At 52.1% G+C, this 18,896-nt stretch overlaps 1 protein-coding gene across 5 annotated transcripts in view; it reads right to left on the bottom strand.

Moving 5' to 3' along the window:
* Positions 1-10,634: 10,634 nt before the first annotated feature.
* RALGAPB (Ral GTPase activating protein non-catalytic subunit beta) overlaps positions 10,635-18,896 on the bottom strand; it is a 64,852-nt gene continuing 56,590 nt past the window's right edge. For all 5 annotated transcript variants that reach the window (XM_087749482.1, XM_087749483.1, XM_087749484.1 and 2 more), the window contains 4 exons: positions 18,756-18,864; positions 16,989-17,067; positions 16,278-16,426; positions 10,635-14,837 (listed from right to left, as the gene is read on the bottom strand). In XM_087749482.1, coding sequence (XP_087605608.1) covers positions 14,644-14,837; positions 16,278-16,426; positions 16,989-17,067; positions 18,756-18,864 — 531 coding nt within the window. In that variant the 3' untranslated portion in view covers positions 10,635-14,643. The remainder of the gene's footprint in view (positions 14,838-16,277; positions 16,427-16,988; positions 17,068-18,755; positions 18,865-18,896) is intronic.

The raw sequence follows: 18,896 nt of genomic DNA, 5'->3' as shown, positions 1-18,896 counted from the left end.
CATCTTGCCGTGGCCTTTGGCATGGTCTCCTTGCAGCCAGGCTGGTGAGATGTGGACGGCAGAAGTGGCCAATAACCGGGGGTAGGAGAGGGCTGGACCAGGGGGTGCCTGGGGTGCACAGGGGCAGGACAAGACCCAGCGGGCTCGGGGGACTTGATGTAAGGACAAGACTTTCCCCATGAGAGTGGCCAGCCCCTGGCTCAGGGCTCACAGAGGTTTGGGCTCTCCATTTGTGACGGTATTTGAACCATACCTGAACAAAGCCCCGCGCACCCTGGTCTAACTGGCCCTGCTCGGAGCAGTGTGTTGGACCAGGCATCCCCAGAGGTCCCTTCTCTCGGTCCCAAGCTCTGGCTCTTTCCCTCCGCCAGACGAGGAGCTCCTTCATGTCTCGGCCGCATTCATCCCACTTATTTCCCCCTGCCTTCTGCATCCGCACCCTGGTGGTAAGAAGCAAAGCCAGAGCCTTTCTCTTCTACTCTCCTCTTCCTGAAAAAAATCACTTTTAATGCCTTGGGAGTGTTTGCTGGACAATCTGCCCCTGCTGTCCTGATTGCACACCGGCCACTCAGGTAGGGACATTCTCCATCAGCACGATGTCCCGGGCTTTGGGGGACCCTGACAATGGCTCTCGGCGTGCAGTGCAGCCGCCGCGGCAGGATGGCAGCCAGCTTCTCCCTGGACTGCAAAACAAATGTATCCAGCCTTAATATACAAAGCAACACATTCCTCCTTAATCCCCTGCCTGTCTTTCCAGAACAAGTTGCATCCTTCCATATTAATATTCCAGTCATGTGGCTGAGCCCACCGAGCCTTTGTTACGCCAATTAAATCATAATCTTGATCACGCATTAAGACTTCCAGCTTCTTTTGTTTATCTCTCCCGAGCGCCCCGACGGAGCAGGCGTGCGGAGGGCTGACCCCCATCCTCCTCTGTGCCCAAGGGCTGCGCTGGAGGTGCCAGCTCCTGGGTCACCTACAGCTCCTTCGAGCCACGGATGCGGGGCTGCAAACCCATCCCTGCACCAGGGCCCGTCCCAGGGGAGGCGGGCAGCACTGGGGCTGGCGGGCCAGCGCCCCTTCTCCTTCTGGTGGCAGGAGGTGGAGTGAGGGTGGCCGGGGAGGGAAGCAGAAGGAGGGTGAGCAGCGAGCACCCAAGCTGGGCTCTGAACACCATCTGGCTCCATGAAGCAGCCCCCGACGCTGCTGGAGTCTGCTGTCGGGCAGGGGTGACGCTGCTGGGGACTGCCTGTCCCCACACAGGCGTCGTGGCAAGGGGCCAGCGGGAGGGACGGGACCCCCGGGCCCCTTTGTGCTGGCTGCAGAGTCAGTAATGGCGCAAGAAAGGGCTCTGCGTGTGAGTGCATGTGTGTACACACGTGTGCGTTTATGTGTGCGTGACAGCATCCATCTCAGTCTGCAGCAGACTCTCAGCACAGCATCGGAGCCGGGAAAAGCCAGGTTTGGCTTATTCCAGCTGCAAGGCAATACTTGGGCATTTTAAGTATCTGGTGTAAATCCAAGCCCTGGACACAATTCCCCGGGGCGTGAGCCCTCTCCCAGAGCTTCGTGCTTCATCATCAACACTGGCTTGGAAAAACAAAAAACATTGGAAAAACAGCTTGGTTGGCCGCACTGTGCCAAGGCGTGCTGTGGATTTAAGGCAGGGCCCCGCTCAGAGAGGCCGAGTCTTCATCACCCAGAGGCAAGCTATCTCACAGCAGACCCCAGGGAAATCAATAGTGTGAAGGAAAATTAGCTCATTAAACAGCCATCAATGCAAACGCAAGGAGCATTCACATCCTCCCGCTGCATCCGTACAATTGTTTGCTGGATCCGGCCAGAGGCAAACCCCGCTGCCGGGCAGGCAGCAGCAGGGGCCACGCTTGCTGGGCTCCCTGGTGTGCCTGGCACCCATGCGGGCGCCGGACGTCCCCGGGCTGGCGGTGGTTGAGCAGAGCAGCTTTTGGGAGCCGCTCGGCCAGGGCAGCTCAGGGCGAGGGATGGGGCTGGGCGGTGTGCGGGACGGGGCTGGGCGGTGTGCGCAGCGGGGCTGGGCAGCAGGAGCGGGATGTGCCCACCGGCCCTGCCAGCCCCCCCCGGCACGGGCAGCGCCTTCCACCGTGGGGAGCCCCCCCTGCTGCCAACACCCCCCTTTTGTCGCAGCACCTTGCAGAGAAGATAAAGCCATTGGGACGCGCCGGCCCTCTGGGAGAGGAGCCGAGTGCCCCAAGCACCACCCCAGGCCAGGCTGTTTCCACAGCTTTCCAGGGATTTTTTTTCCCTGTCATCCCAGGGGACACAAGCCGGGTGTGAACCAGTGGAGTGGCCTGGCCACAGGGGACCAACAGCATCCAGAGCTGCAGCAGCAGAGCCAGAGCGGGGCCCTTCGCTGTGCGGTGGGGGGACAAGGGACAGCGAGAGAGCTCAGGCTGGGGCTGGAGACCCGTGAGGTCCTGTGAGCCACCCCGTGATCCTCTGAGCCGGGGTCTCTGCTGAAGATGAGTAGGGAAGAAAATCATAAAGGAATTTTTTAAGGTCTCATATTTTAGGGCAGCAATGCTGTGCTGGAGCTGAATGCTGTGTGATGGGGAAGTTTCCTCTCTGAAAGCAAAATGCATTTTCATTTTCCTTGATGCAAAGAAATAATTTACTCCTTTTGGAGACGTCATAGCAATTCTCAGGGAATTAAAGCAATTTGATTCCTTATCGTTTTGTTACAAACCCTGGCGGACCAGCACAATTATTTAGTGGCAATTAATGGCACTGAATATTTCCAGTTCTCCACGTAGGCAGAGAGTTGAGCTGTACATCCCCTGCTGCACGCCCCTCCCCTGACCAAGCGCTGCCTTGGAGCAGCTGCCTGTCCCCACCACTGGGCGAGGGGCCAGTTTGGTGCCTGTGGTCACTGATGCCCGGCCCGGGACCTCACGGATCCCGCTGCAGGCAGCGCCCTGGAACGGCACCCTGAGACCCCTGGGGCATCCCACGGCTCCCCGGCACCCTGCAGCCCGGCACGGCCCTGGGGCATCAGCTGTGTGTTACTGAGGGGGAAACCGTGCTGGGGAGTGGCTGGGCCCTCAGCTCCTGCCCAATGCGCCTGTCAAGGGGCCAAGGCTGCTGGCAGCTTCTCCCTCCCCCCTCCAGACAGGGGTCTGCAGTGGGAGCCCTGGAAAAATGGGCACCCCCCAGCCCCATCCCGATGCTCTGTGCTGGGAGCACATGGGCATGGCCACGGCCATGCCGAGGGCTCATTAAGCACCAGCCACCGAAGAGAACAAAATCCAGAGCCATGAGGGTGTCAGTTAGCACCGGTTCATTACTGAGCCCATGCTGGCATGAAGGAAGGGCCTCACTTGCCCCATTTTGTCCCTGTCGGGGGGACTTCTCACGGGAGGACAGTGATGCGGTGCTGTCACTGGCAGCACTGTTCCGGAGCAGGGAGGGCGGGAGGACAGGATTTATTTGGGTCCAAAGCAGATAGGTTGCAGGGGAGGCAGAAAACAGGGACAGGGCAAGGCAAAAGCAAACAAGAAAAACTTCAGACACATATTTTTGGGGCAAAAGTGCAGGTTTCTGGCAGGACCGGTCAGGCAGGTGAGAAGGAATAGGGGCATGAGGAGCAGCCACCTCCAGCAAGTTTCCGGCAAGGGCAAACTCCAGGGGAGCAGGAGAGGGGGGGTCTGGGGGTGTAGGTGTGCTTTGAGGAGCCCCTGGTGCCCTTTCAGACTGAGGGACCCTGAAGGGGGACCTAAACCTCAGCCCAAGGTTGCAGCACACGCAGGAGAACACCATGTGACACCATGCAGGGAGGTGGCTGCACTCCCCTGCATCTCCGCAGTGTCCCCAGCCGTCACCCTGCCCCACCGCTCACCAAAGATGACCCCATGTTCCCTGTCCCCCCGATCCTGGGTGACCCTGGCTCCTGTGGCATGCAGGATGGCTTTTATAGCCAGCATCTGGCTGCGGGCTGGGGCTCGTGCTGCCAGGGAGCAGTCGTGCTGGTGCATCTCAGCAGCTTGCAGCCACTGCTCCCCCTGCACCATCCCCATGAGCACATCTCAGTGTGCACCATCCCCCAGGTGCACCATCCTTGTGTGGTCATGGGCGACGGCAGCTCAGAGGTGACCACGTGCTGTGGCAGTTTTATTGCCATCTGAGCTGCCACGAGGAGCCCTGTGCAGGAGGAGGCGCATGGTTGGAGTGGCAGCACCTCTGCTCTCCCGCTCTGGGGCTCCGGGGAGCCCTTGGTTTGTAACACAGGCTGACGCTGCCCATGGCCTTGGCCTCGGCACTGGCTGCCCGTCACACAGCTGGGCTGGGGACATGCAGCTTCAGCAAACCCTGTCTGCAGAGGCAGTCGGGGCGACCCTGCCCGCCATGTGGCAAGGGGGGTGTCAGCACGGAGCAGCTCCCTGGGAGACCCAGTACCCCCAGTTATCATCCCCAGGGTCCTGGGGCAGCCTGGCGCCAGCCACCCCCCGCGTCCCCTCTGGCCCCCCGCTGCTGTCCCCTCCGCGGGAGAGCCCTGAGTGAGGCAGCACAGCAGCGCTCCGCTCTGGCCTCCCCTCTCACAGCAATTAACGGCCATAAATATTGCTTAGCATCTGAACGGCTAAGCAACTGCTTAGGAAGTAAATTACTACTTAATTACACAAAATTACGAAGAAATTTATTTTCAGAGTGATAACTGGTCTGGTCTGACGTGAATTCCTAACAACGTGACATTATTCTTCCTGGGAAAGGGAGCTGCTGCCGTGCTGGGGTTTGTGCCGGCACCAGGACACGGTTCAGCACAGTTTTGCCGCAACAGGTTTCTGCAGAATAAAGATGGGGTTGTGGGTTGCAAATGGCCACGCTGCGGTGTCCCTGTGTCCTCAGCCTCACCAGGAACACACAGGAGACAGATGTGCATGATGGCTCTGGACCAAATAACTAATCCCATCCCCAGGGCAAACCAGCCTGTAATTATTGTCGGTGTTTCAGAAATAGCAGCACCAGCTATCGCTGCAGTGGATGCAAAATTTAAGGCCAAAACGTCTAGTATTCCCAAGGGAAAAAGGCTGCTGGCGGGCAATGTGCGCTCGCAACCCCGAAAGCCAACCGTCTCCTGGGCTGCATCCCCCGCAGCGTGGGCAGCGGGGCGAGGGAGGGGATCCTGCCCCTCTGCTCTGCTCTGGGGAGACCCCCTGGAGCCCCGCATCCAGCTCGGGGGTCCTCAGCACGGGAAGGACATGGAGCTGTTGGAGCGGGGCCAGGGGAGGCCACCGAAATGCTCCGAGAGCTGGAGCACCTCTGCTGTGGAGAGAGGCTGAGAGAGCTGGGGGTGTTCAGCCTGGAGAGGAGGAGGCTGCAGGGAGACCTGATTGCGGCCTCACAGTGCTTAAAGGGGGCTTGTAAGGAAGGTGGGGACAGACTTTTTAGCAGGGCCTGTAGCGATAGGACAAGGGGTGATGGTTTTAAACTAAAAGAGGGTAGATTTAGACTAGATATAAGGAAGAAATTATTTACAGTGACAGAGGGGATGGGGCAAAATAAAACTGGGGCAGAAAACCCAGCAGACGCTGCACAGGGGTGCTGGGGAGGTCTCAGCATCCTGCGCCGGCTCCTGCCGACCAGCTGGCCTTTGGAGCAGGAAACCTCCGATGGAAGCAGGGGGATGTGAGCCTCCCCGCCGCACCGATGCTGCCGCCCTGATGCGCCCGTGGCCGCATGGACGGTGTCTGACAGGAAGGGTTTTCACACAGCACCGTGCACAGCACCCGCCCTGCACCCACCCAGCCGCTCCCAGACTCCTGCAAGGTGCCCGGAGCTGCTCCGGGTGCTCCGGGATGGCTGGACCAGAGCTCGGGATCACGGGGCACATCCCGAGCAAGGAGGGCCCCTGGGGAAGAGGAGTCTGGAGGGGCAGCACCCCCGCCCTGCCCTCTCCCCGGCCTGGGAGCCCCCCGACCTTCAGCAGGAGCCCTCGGTGCTCCCAGCTCTCCTGCCATCTCCGACACCCTCCCGCCTGCTGGCCGTTGCCGCCGTTAAAATAAATCAACAAACTAAACCTAATTTGGACTGTAACTATATTTTCTTAATCTGAAAGGAAGAGTCCTGCAGTCAATAAGCAGCAGAGTCCCCAGGGGCTCTTGCTGCCGAGGAAGAATCGAGCCATCGCTATGCTAACAAGTATATTAGCTAATGAAAACAGTATTTAAAATAATCACAATATTTCTTTATTTGCATGTAAAGATGACATAATAAAAGATAATTAGCAGCATGTGAAGCAGTTCTACTACTCAATTTTCTCAGTTTAGCTAATTAATTATCTTAGTAAAATGCATCATTATGGCTAATTTTAGAAAAATCTAGCAGCTGCAAGGTCATAGTGGGAACAATTTCAATTTGTAATTGGAAGAAACATGAAAGTGAGTCAGATAATCTTTTATTAGATAATAATAATAATAATGAATCACACAGGCACATATATTAAGTACTTTAAGAGGCAGAAAATGCACTGAATCATTTAATAATGTCATCAAATGTGCTTCCATCACGGGCTTTTGGGGGGCGTGGGGGCACTCGGCCCTCGTCCCTGCCTGAAAGGCCGCGTGTCCCGGCGCCGGCTTGGGGAAGCCTCTGTCGGGATGCAGGGGCTGGAGTGCTGTGAAGGGGCTGCTCGGGGCCCCCGGCCCCCAGCCTCCGCCCGCATCCCGCGCCCGCAGCGCTGCAGGGCCCGGGCCGGAGGACGGCCAGACAGGGCTGTTGCAGCGGAGCACCCTCCTGTCGGGCTGGCCAGGGGCTGCCCTGGGCCCCTCTGCCTTGCTGCCAGCACAGCACCCCTAGGGCTCGCTGCAGCCTGCAGGTGGGGGCCGGGGCGGTGGGGCTGTGGGACTCCCCGGCACGAGGCGGGAGGAAGAGCGTGTGGCGATGGCCAGCTCCTGGCAGGGATGCTGCTGGGGATGCTGGCAGTGGGCACGGCAGCATGGGTGGCCTGTGCTGGGGGAGCCGAAGCCCAGTATGGGGCCGGGGCTGAGGCAAGATGGGGAGGGAGCCCAGGACCCCTGTGCCAGTGCCCATCAGACTAACGTGCTGGCCTGGTACCCCTGGCCCCTCTGCGACACCCCTGCTGCTGCTGGGGCTCTGCTCTGCAGGGGGGAGTGGTTTTGCCACCCAAAAGCAGCCTCTTCCCCCTGGACCCAGCGAAAGTGGTGGTGCCGATGCACCGCGGCTCCTCCCGTCCCACAGCACTGGCTCCGGGGGCAGCCCCACGAGCCTTCCCTCTGCCACTGGGATGAATTGGCCCATCTCTGCCTTTCCCAGCAAAACCTTTGTAAGAAAACCTGGTGTGAGCCCCAGAGCCGCGGTGCATCGCCTCTTCCCATCACAGGCCTGGCCGGGTTAAAGGCAGAGCTGGGCCCCGTGTGCGGGGCAGGTGTTTTTGACACAGCACATATAATAAAGCAGAAAATCTCACTGTTCTCACAGGAAGCAGGTTTAAACCTTGCGCGTACCCAGGTGAGCCTCCACCCAGCTCCCCTCAGCCGCTGCCATGCCTGGGTGCTGCCCGCAGCTTCTGGAGCAGCACTGGGAACGAGGGTTTCCCCCAAAGCAGCATGCAAAGCCACGCTGTCGCCCCAGCCAAAAGCCAGAGCTCAGACCCCCAGGATGCTCCTGGTTGCCATGGCAACGTGGTGCCCTCCTCCATGATGCTGGTGATGGGGCCTGTTGTCACGGTGATGACCCAACCCACAGCCCTGGGATGCCCCAGTGGCCCTGCAGCCCTGAGATGCCCTGCCAACGTGGCCCATGGACACCCCGGTGCCACTGGCACAGCCCAGGGACAGCCCAGCAGCACCGATGTGGCCCAGGGACACGGCAGTGGCACCAACATGGTCCAGGAATGCTCTGGCAGCACCAGCACAGTCCAGGGACACCCCACCAGCATCTGCCTGGCCTGGGGACACCCCATCGGCGCCCACAGCCCAGGGACGCTCACAGCTCCTGCACTGCCTGGGGGACGCCCCGTCAGCACCCGCCACCAAAGCCGGTGCGCTGGAGGACAGCCGCAGCCACAGCTCAGCACAGCTCCACCTTCAGCCTCTTACCCCCGCTCCTGACAGACTCATGTTCACTGCCAGCAGCCAAATAATATTTTCTTGGATTAAAGCAGTAACTAAATTACATTTCACCCTGGAAAATTATTTGTAATGCAATTTGGCTCCATTTGTGGTCAGAACTAGCCACGCTGTGGCGAGAAAAACGGGTGTACTGGGCATCAGCGTGCAGTGTTTCTTCTGCTTCCGCTCGGCAAGTTTATAGGAATTGAGCTGACGAAGAGGATGGCGGGGGGCACTGGGGACGAGACGTCTCTTCTGCATCCCCCATGGCAAAGCTCCCGAGCCCCTCTGCTCACCCGGGCTGGGCAGGACACGGGGTGTGTGACGACTGCGGGGTGCTGCTGGCTGCCGCACACCCAACAGAGCAGCTCCCCTCAATGAACAGCGAATTAGAAATGAATTCTAATTTCTGGCTGTGGCAGAGGGCAAGACCGACTGTCCCTGGGCTGCTCTGCACTGCGGCCACTCCTGCCTCCATCCCTGGGTTGGTTACTGCTGTTTTTGCAGCAGTCGCCTGCGTGGTGGCTCCAATACGATGCCCTGGCGCACTACAGCAGTTTCAGGAGGCTGTTTATTGCCTCGGGGTCAAATACCTTCAGTGCATGGGAGGAGCTCTAATAAAAAAACGGCCACCCGAAGAGCTGCTTGGTGCTGCTCCCAGCTGGGCTCTGGTGCTCCGAGGCAGCCGGGTGGCAGAGGAGCCACTTGAGTTGCCTTTGAGCCCCTGGGCTTGCTTGAAGCTGAAGTCTGGTCACCACCGCACGCCCACACAGCCCCCCCGCACACAAAACACCTCCCATTTCCACGGGCTCTGCTGATGAAAAGGCACTTTCAACCGAAGGCCCTTAAGTGAGCATTCCAGCTTCCTGAAACAGCTCAGCAGCGGCCGATCCCTCCCCAACTCCCCTCCTCCGAAGGGCCCTGGGCCAGGAGGGTGCCTGCAGCCCCTGTTCCTGCTGGGAGCCCCCCCTGGGCACCCCAAGCCATCCCTTGGGGCTGCCGTGCAGGATAGGGCCGAGGAACCGGGGGTGCCATCCCACAGCAGCACCGGAGCCGGCGTGTCGGCCGACCTGCGGGCAGCTCCCAGCAGGAGCTGGGTTTGGAGGCTGCCGTAACTCCGGGTCAGGCGCCGAAGCTGCAGGCATCCCCGTGCTCACTGGCGCGGCTCAGGGTGGGGAGATGCATCTAACGCCCAGCCCAAGGCTATCAGCAGATTTATCAATAAAACTGGGGAAAAAAGAGGGGGGCTGGCAGTAGCTTGGGGTGACAAGCGCCAGTGCAGGATGAGTCTGTGGCACCCCAGGTGCCATGCGCGGCAGGAGGGATTTGGGCCATTGGGTCACCTGCCACCAGGCCACCTGCACTTCAGTGCAGCCAAGCGCAAGTTCAGTTATTCAGGGACAAAGAGCTTGTCCACTCGGCTGAAAACCTGTGTTACAAGAACTGCAGCAAAGGAAAGGATTTTTGAGGAGGAGCCAACATCGGCTGAGGAGCAGCTCCCTGCGTGGCTGAAGCATAGCCAGAAACTGCACCCTGCAAAATGAAAATTGGGGGAAAACCACTGGGAAAGCAATGGGAAGAAGCCTGTAGTGAACGAGAAGCCCAGAGCAGCGGGCAGGACGCATGGCAAGGACAGCCAAGGTTTCCCAGCCGCCTGGGAGGGGGATGGACCCCTCTGCCTGGTGCCTTTTGCTTCCTTTGTAGGGAAGGAGAAAGCATCAGGCCTCCAAAACCAACCCCAGAAAGCCCTTTCTGCCTCCGGCCCTGTGCTTTGGGACTGCAAAGAAAGATATTTAACTATTGATCACTCATTTCTGTGATTCTTCAGAGACTTGCCCTAACCCTTCCTGCAAGCAATGTGCCAAGGAGCTTGGGCAGGGGAACCCGGGCAGGGGCCCCTGCTGAAGTTATCAGAGGGAGCTGGCAGGGAAACCAACATCCACCTCGCCCTGCTTGAGGTTTCTGGAACGGTCCATTCAGCAGCTTTCCTAATTCCCCAGAGCTCTCCAGGCACATCGCCTTCGCAGGACACAGGACTCTCCTGCACTGCTGCCCAACTCTTCTCCTAATCCAAACAACTGGGAAGTCAAATTCATTATCCTCAATCCGCACAGAAATAGGAGCTGTCTCCAATGCTCACAGGACTCTGTGCTGCATTTTAACCGCACGGCTTTATCGCGGCAACCGCCCCGGTCCCGCTGGCCGGCGCCGGCAGAGCTGGCTGCGCAGCAGGGGGACCTGCGCCCAGGTAGGAAGCAGTGCATTGAGCAACCAGAGAACATTTGCACTGCAGGGGCATCGGGTCTCCCATTAAAAGCTGTGTTTCCATGTTTTCATTCCCCACACCGTCGAGATGCAATGTGATTTCCCTAAATATAAGCTGGTGCACTGTTACCATAGCTGCTGCGTAGCAGAGGGTGCGCAATTTTACTACATCCGTCTGCTGTTTCCCTGGGAAACATCTCCATTGGCTGATAATTCCAACCAAAGGCATTGGAAAATATTAAAAATTGACAATTGCAAAGTTACTAGATAAGAATCTTTAAAATTTATTGGACTAATTGTGTTACATTCAATATTTGATGTGTTTCTCCTGGACAAAGAATTGGCATAAATACAAACAAGCCTTTGTGTGCCTTCCCTAAACAAATAAGAGATAAAGTACTAGAGACGAGGGAACATAGTTCACATCTTCATATTTACATTTTGCCTTTACTTTACAACTTAGCGCCAGGAATATTTACAGAAAAATACAATAAGAACAAAAAGATCATGTCTTGGCAACATACAGAAATTCATACAAATTGTATATGATTTGAAGCACATGATATCTGGCATTCTCATTGCTAATTGCTCCTGCTAAAATCCATGTGGAAAAGGTCTGTGTTTGCCTTCAAAGACATCACTCCATTATGCAATCAGTAAATCACATCAAATTTGTCTGCTAGATTGAAATTTGGTTCTCTCGTCTTTCTGGGCATGCAGAACCTCGCAGGGAAGAAACGCGGTCACCTGCGGAGAGCCCAGCGCGTATCGCCAGCCCAGGGCCTCGCGCACACGCTGCTCCCCGCAGGCACCTCAACATCCACAGGCACCGACCTTCCCATCTCCTCTCTGCTGCGAGGTTGTAACGCCTTTTTTAAAACTACCTTTAAGAAAAATGCTTTTCTTTAAAAGAGAGTCTTTATTAAGGTACTAACATTTCTGTAGTTTCAACACAGTGTTTAACAAGGTGACAATGGTCCCCCCTCTTTCTGCACTGTTAAAAGGATGCCATCATTTAAAGCAGAATTATGAACCCAAACAAAAGGTCTTATGAAAAGAGAAAGTCTCAGTTTAGTTATTATGCAACATTTGCAACTCAGCTTTTGCAGCACTCTGCCACCTGCGGAGCCTAGACTAAGGTCACGCTACGCACAAAGCGGCGGTCAGCACCCGTCACCTCTGATGAACGGGGACGCAAACCCAAGCCACGCAAAGTTGTCAAGCTGAAAACTCAATACCGCAGTTTGCTAATGAAAAAAAAGTCTGGATTCTTGACTAACACATTCATGCAATCACAACTGAAATAAATCTCCTTTGTTCTCACCCCTTCGGGGAAAGAAGCTCAAGGCTGTACCCTGGACCAGCTGAAGCCATTGGAGCTTGGCCACCAGCTTTGACAGGACAAGGATTTCATTCCCAAATTGATGTTTTACATTTTCCTATGAAGTCTGAGGCCTCTCTGCGCACGGGGAAGGAGGGACGCTCCTTGCAGACCCCTTCCACCGGCACAGGTCTGCCAGGGGCACTTGCTGCTGCGACCGGCATCCAAACCAAGTGGGATGGCAACGCCTTTCTGTAACTGCAACGTTTTTATACTAAACTGCGACTTTCTTGAAGGTTCACCTTTCCAGACAGCAAAACCCAACACGTACGGCCAGGTCACAGCACTAGTGTGTAACATGTTAACCGTCTGGTTTTACAAATCAAATTAAGCACATTATAAATGCCTGCTCCCCTGGCAGCGGGATCAGCAGCAACTGCATTTGCAAAAGTTACCTTCTTCCAAGAGTTCTGAAAAGTTGCGTTGCTTTCCCAGTTGTGACTGCTCAGCAGGTGCCATGCCCATGTTTCAGAGGAACATGGAAATAGACCCAAGACTATCCTTCAGCCAAGCACAGGCCTTTTTAAAAAGTAAATTTTCAGGCAGTCCATTTGGCCGTCTTGGACTCCGCGGAAAACATCCAGGGTTTCCTCAAATGCACCCATCTTTATGTTACTGACTGTACCTGAATGCCTGAAAGAAGTCTCTTTTGCAGCTCATTACTGTATAAACCAATGACTTCGCATATTAACATACATTTAGCTATGGTATGTGGGCTTTGTTGTTACGTTATTGAAGATGTGTGGACATTTGATTGCTCAGTATGTTTATTTGTTGCACATGCATCGGTCATGCCTTTTAAATCAGTGGACTAAAGTGTGTTTGGCCATTAATTAGATCCAATAGGTACATACAAAATGTGGGTAAATTTAGTGTCCGTGCATTAAACTGATACTGGCAAGAGTTGGCAGAGGAATGAAGCCGTCCACATTTCCCTTCACAGCTTTGCCAAGACACCCAAACGCTGCCTTGGGGCTCCTCCTGCCATTTGTACCTGGGCATCACGCAAGCGTGGGCCAGCCATCATGCCGACTTCTACAGTAGTTTTCTTTACGTGGTTTCATTTTTCCATTTGTGATTCATCTGGATCAAAATCCAGAGCTCCTGAGTTGAGAGGCTAGCATGCTTGTCCCCTGCAACAAGCACACATCACCGAAAACCCCCTTGGTTGATATCCTGGAAGTCCTTTCACATTTATTTTTAGGGGCCTGTGTTTCCATTAACTCTTTCTGAAAAACCACATGAACAGACAGGAGCAGGGTATGTCCTTGGCAGGTAAGTTGCAATGGAACAATTCAGACTGTTTCAGGTCAGAACTGTTGCAAAAAGTAACTCTGAAATATCAAAATTAAGTGACTGACAGGTATTACTGCAATACATATTAAATAGCTAAGAAAACCACTTCTGGAATAACGTGAGGAGCTCCCCAAATTCCTGCTCACACTCATACTCTTACATTACCTGCTTAAGGGAAGGGAAAGGACACGTGCTGCTGCCAGCGATCACAAACTGCATCTCCCCAGGAGCGCCAGCGATGATTCATTACTGCAACACGAGTTAAGATTGCGCCGGCCGCCTGAAAGCGCTCCCAAGGCTGCCAGCGCCCACTGCAGCTTTTATGCTCCCCATATTAAATTTGTAGTTGTAAACATCTTTTCCCAGAACATCCTTCAAGTCCTGAGCATGTGAAACCCACAGTCTGAAAATAAAAACTTCTGACCTACGTGAAAGGGAACCACCGCTGCTGAGCATGAGAAAGCACAGTAGGTTCAAAGCAATTCTAAGTTATAACTCCAAAGGGGCTTTCATGGAATGGCAAGTTAACAGGGAAAAAGAAGAATTCTTGAATTTTCTTTTCGAGTTGTTTTAGTCTGTTTAACAGAAGCTTCTGAAAAGTGTTGTAGAAGCTGTGAAAACTGCTTATGCTATAAATATCAGGCAGGAGGCAGCCCCAGAATCTCAGATTTCAATCCAATGGAAGCAAAGCAAGTGATGTTTACGCTTTTTATGGAAACGGTGAGTAGGTGATACAGACACTTTGAAATAAATTAAGTAGTTGCATAAAAAAAATTTAAAAGAAAAAAATCAGGCAACTAAAATTAAATATGACATTTTGCAACAGACCTGAAAGTCATAACCTTGTTTTAATATAACCAAGAGCTCTTATCTAGTAACAACTTATGTTAGAAAGTCAGGTAATTTCAGGTGCTGTTTGTTGTCAGTGTGACAGAAATCTCATATGTAGATGGACTCACTCCCAACCACGGAGGCAACTGTAAAATACAGCATCTTGGCTATGAATTTCATGACCTGATGTTTCCAAGCAATGTTCCTCCTCTTGCTTTTGGTACACAAATTGGTTACAAGCAGTGAAGGATCTTCTGTTGAGCTCTGAAGGGGGGCTGAAAATGTCTTAAGTTCTTGTAGGGATAGTTAATGCTCTGAAACAGACTCTCTCCTCAAAGCAGAGATCCTGCTCCCTTCTCCTTTAACACGTGGGTGTAGCGAGATGTCTGAAGGCAGGTTTGTTTGTATTTTGTTTTCCATCCTTATATGCAGAGATGGCTTTGTTTTGATTGTTTTACTCTCACAGAATGAGAAACTTACAGTTCCTAATTAGTCTGGAATAGATGATTGGGTGAAGAGGTTATGTTGCTAGCATCCAGAAAGACTGGATATAAGGAATCTTCTGAGGGTAGGTGAATTAAGTCAATATCCGAACTGCGATGTTTTGGATTCATTTCTCATTCCTCCCACATGGTATCTGCTGACTTGTGCTAGAATATGATTTCCTGAATTCCAGAGGGCTGAGCAAATTTGTTGTTGTTATTTAACTGTTTTCATTACTGTAGCCACCAAGCTCTGATCTAATTGTCCTGGAAGGATAATGACCTAGGGGTTGCAGTTCTTGAGCCCAACCTCCTGGAAAAGCGAGGTATAAAATTCTGGCTCCAGCTGCCTGTTCCGGTATTTATTGACAATGTCTGCTATTTTCTGTTTTCGGCGGACATGTGGGGGGTTGTACGAATCACTTTCCAGCCTCTTCCTCCGACAAATATTTATTACTGTCTGCCTCACTAAAAAACCTGGAACAGAAACAACATTTGAATCAAGTTTAAACAAATTCAAGTCCATGCCCCTTTGCTGGCTTCACAGCTAAAGACAATTTTGGGTTTTGTCCCATCTAGAAACCCAGGGGAGATACTCAGCACCACCAAGTCAAGAACTTTTCTCAACAAGTAGTTGATAACAGATAACCACGGTCCCCAGGCCTGTAAGGACATTCGACTGTGAAAAATGAATACGAAAGGGACTAAGTCAGTGGTACCCTAAACTGGCTGGAGGAGGAAGAGGAGGATTTCTCTGCTTTGCCAGAGCCAAGCAACTGCCCGCAACAGCACCCTCAGCACCAAGAGGGGAAAGAATACAGGGCAGCTAATGCAAGAATCACAGTGCTACAGCCCCTGGCCATGCTGCACAAGGACACGCAGAGCTCGCTGGGCCCCGAGGTCACACCGGTTAATGCCAGGGGAGCCTTCAGGATGAAAAAAGTACCCATCAGTACTTTTTTTTCTCCAGTAGGAATTGCAGAGCCTTCCCCTTGGAACAGGGGATGAGGAAGGACTTGATGGGTTGTGGCTGGAACCAGGTCTCTCTCCCCCTCGCTGCTTTGCCACTGTTGTTACCTCTCCGTAACACATACTGCTGTACATAGCAGGGAGGAGAAGGTTGGGAACCAGAGCGGTAACATTTGGTCAAAGCTGGCAGTGGACGTTATCCTATTTTATTCTGAAATGAAATTCATACGCCTCTAAGGAAGTAAGCGTCCGCTAACCCCTTTGCTGTTTCACAAGTACTTTCTTACAGGCAGAAACAGTGTCTTCCTTATTTAGGGGGCTTGATTCCTGACTGCACACAAACCACAGCTGCTGAACTTAGATGAGACAAATTTTATTATATTAACAGTCCTGATGCAGCTGAAAAACCAGCCCAACTCTAGGAAGACACCCGATTCTTTCTCAGTACAAGCCATTGCCATCAGCTGAATTCACAAACATTATTTAAAGGCCCAGTCTGGCTTCGATTTCCCCATCGCTGCATTAAGCATGTAAAAACCAGAACCTGAAAGTCACCCCCAACAGACCCCTACAATGTTAGTTTTATGGTTATGTACAGGTATCCTAATTGTCGTTTATTCATTTCACTGTCTTGTGAATTGCTCTCACTGGAGTGAGATTTCTCTCTTATCTAAATAACAGGCATTTACCTTTTCTTTCCACCATTACTAGTGCCAACCCCTCACTTCTCTCCTACTACAATTGCAGTGGAGCCCTGCTACGCTGTCAGCCAAGTGCTGACCACCTGCTCCCTCTGCTGTTGCTGCAAAAAGCATGGTTTTATTTTCTTTTGCCTTGCCCAATACTTTTTCCAATGAAAGATTCCAGACCATGTATTTTGCAGATATATTATTAGTATTTAAAAAAAAGAAATCAAGACGTGAGTCCTCCTAGAACTCTTTAGCTTACCAAGAGCTCTCCTACTGACTATCATTCCATCCACCAATGGGATAACCATATTGAATTTCCCAGTTGCTCCTTGTAGTTTTATCCTGAATAAGCCAGTGTTTAAAGGATGGATGAATATCACAGGAACTTCCTTCTCAGGAATGGTAGATCTTGAGGGAAAAACCACAACTGTTAAATCAGTTTTATAGCACTGTTTCAATTAATCTATAGATGAAAAACGACCGCTTTACATGTTAAAAGAATGTTAGAAAACATCATGTGGCTAAACCAGCAGGACTCTTCTGTGCATCTTCTGGACTTTAGAGGGGTTATATCAACTGGACTGTTTCTATGATCTTCTGCCACCACAGAATTTGAGTCCTGCAGACAGGGCTTTAAGCCTCACAACACACAGGCAGCATTAACTGCCTCACAAGGGAGTAAATCAGGAGGCAGGCTAATCACAGACAAGATAAAAACTACACATTTTCTGTTCCTTAATTTATGTTTAAGCTACAGTGATATGAAAAGCTCTTTCATTTTTTCAACAACAACAAAAAAATCCACTGAGGAAACTCATCTGTCTTTTTTAATATGACTGCCCAGAGTTTTCAGGGTTGCATGTGAAAGCTGAAGAATGCAAATAATCTCAGTCATGACTTCTTCTAAAGTGCAGCCTAAACTGTTGTCCATGAGAATCAAAAAAAACAATGAAAATAAAAGCAGTCTTACCTTAGGGAAGTGCTACTGTTGGCTGTGGTTTCCACACCAGTGCTAGTCTCAGACACCAGATCAGGGAGGGGGAAGTTCTCTGTAAGAAGAAGATGCACTGAATCAAGTTTATCTATCCCAGTTTTTGAGGTTATTTTGTTTTGGTTTTGTACAAAGAAAGATTATTTTTCATCAGTCAAAACCATGCATTCCTCAAGCATTTATATCATGGATGTTCTTACACTGCTAGTGATGCAAAGTCTGTTTGTTTTTAAGTTTAAGCATTCATGGAGCGTATAGACACACCTCAGCCATCCTGTGCTCAGATTAGGTAACACATGTCCCAGACCCTCAATTCTCTCAATCCCAAAGGTCAAAATCTCTAGAGGAACAGTGAAAGCAGGAAGGAGGTGAAGTACTTCAATCACAAAAAGAGCTTTCAAATTATTATTCAACAGCATCTTCACCTATCCACAAGTAATCAGCCTCAAGAACAGTGCTGGGAATTTCAAACAATAGCACTGCTCACATCTACAGTTCCCTTGAGCCCTGCTCCAACAAACACAGTATCATTCCTGAAATCCAAAAGCCAAGAACATAAGGAGCATAAGGCAAGGCCTCTGGGCTAGGAGCCACTTTTGAGAGTTGGGTGCCCCCCCCATCCAACTGCCATGCTTACTGAGGCTCACAAACTCATTTCTTAAGCTTCAGGCCCAGAGCTTTGGGAGATTCCTACAGCTGCTGAAAAAAGCAGCCAAGCAGAAACATGCATGGGTAGCACAGTTGCTGCCTCTGCAGTAAGCTGGCTTTAGCTGCCACCCAAGAAAGAAGCAGGTCAGGGACACCAGTTCAGGAACTGAAGCGGCTGAGGGACGCCACAGGAGCTAAGGGAACACCCTCTAGGCCAATATTTGGATAAGGAAATGATGCTGCAGAACTTGATGTCCGCCTCCTGATCCCAGTAATGCTCCGAGGGATGTGCTGTGGACAAGGTGGTGGTCTTGAGAATTTACCCCTACGCTTTACGGGAAGCTTCTTCTTGATCGCTCCCATTCTCTTGGTTGCTCTCCTCTGGGAGGAGCTAAGGGCTTAATTAAGGTCCACCCTTACTGCCAGACTGGGAACCAGGATTAGAAATCAAAGACAGAATAAAGTGCTGCGGCTGTAACAGGGTGGGCAAAGCTGGGTCTCTCCCAGGTCAGCCAGTGCCCAGAGCCAGAGAGGAAACACCAAACTAAAACATTAAGTTGCATGAGAGCAGGACCCTGCGGTAAAAAAGGTGCAGAAAGGAAGCGGGACTGCATAGCATGAAACTGGCACCCCGAGCACAGAATAAGTGAGCCCTCCCGCAAAAGAGAACACAACAGAAAGTTTCAAAGGTACCATCAAACCAAGAAGGATGATGATCCCGTCAGCACAGAAGCAGCAGGTGTCAGAAGTCTTTTTTTTTTTTAAAGGAAGAACAACAGATCCACTCTGAGGAGACAGCAGCTGAGGGGAACTCAAAAACAGGGGTGGACACTTGCCTTGTGTGTTAAGCTTAAGAAGGTGCATGATGGCATTTCACAAGTACTGCCAGAGCCAAAATAATCTCCAGACCTACATGCCACTGATTCATGTACACCCCACGGACCACCACTCAAATATCAAACAATTGTTTTAAAACCTTAAAAGTGTCAATTACAGGTATTAATAAGGATTTAGCATTTTATAGAGAAACGGAACAAAGTTTTTCCTCTAGTTCCTGCCCTGCTGTTACTTTAGCAAACAATAAGAGCTTCTACGCACCTATATCATCATAACGTTCCACCCAGACCACATACACTTTGGTTTCAGGTCCCATCGGTGGAATGGTCCGGCCCTGAGGCACCCTCTTGGATCTGGAAGTAGGACTGAGCTGTTTTGAACACAAGGGAAGAGTTGCATTTG

This window comes from Nipponia nippon, unplaced genomic scaffold, assembly GCF_047370975.1.
Source record: "Nipponia nippon isolate SJK-2023a ecotype South Korea unplaced genomic scaffold, ASM4737097v1 scaffold_13, whole genome shotgun sequence".
Lineage (NCBI taxonomy): Eukaryota > Metazoa > Chordata > Aves > Pelecaniformes > Threskiornithidae > Nipponia > Nipponia nippon.
Note: the sequence above shows the minus strand (reverse complement) of the source record. Positions and strands in the feature narration are given on the sequence as shown.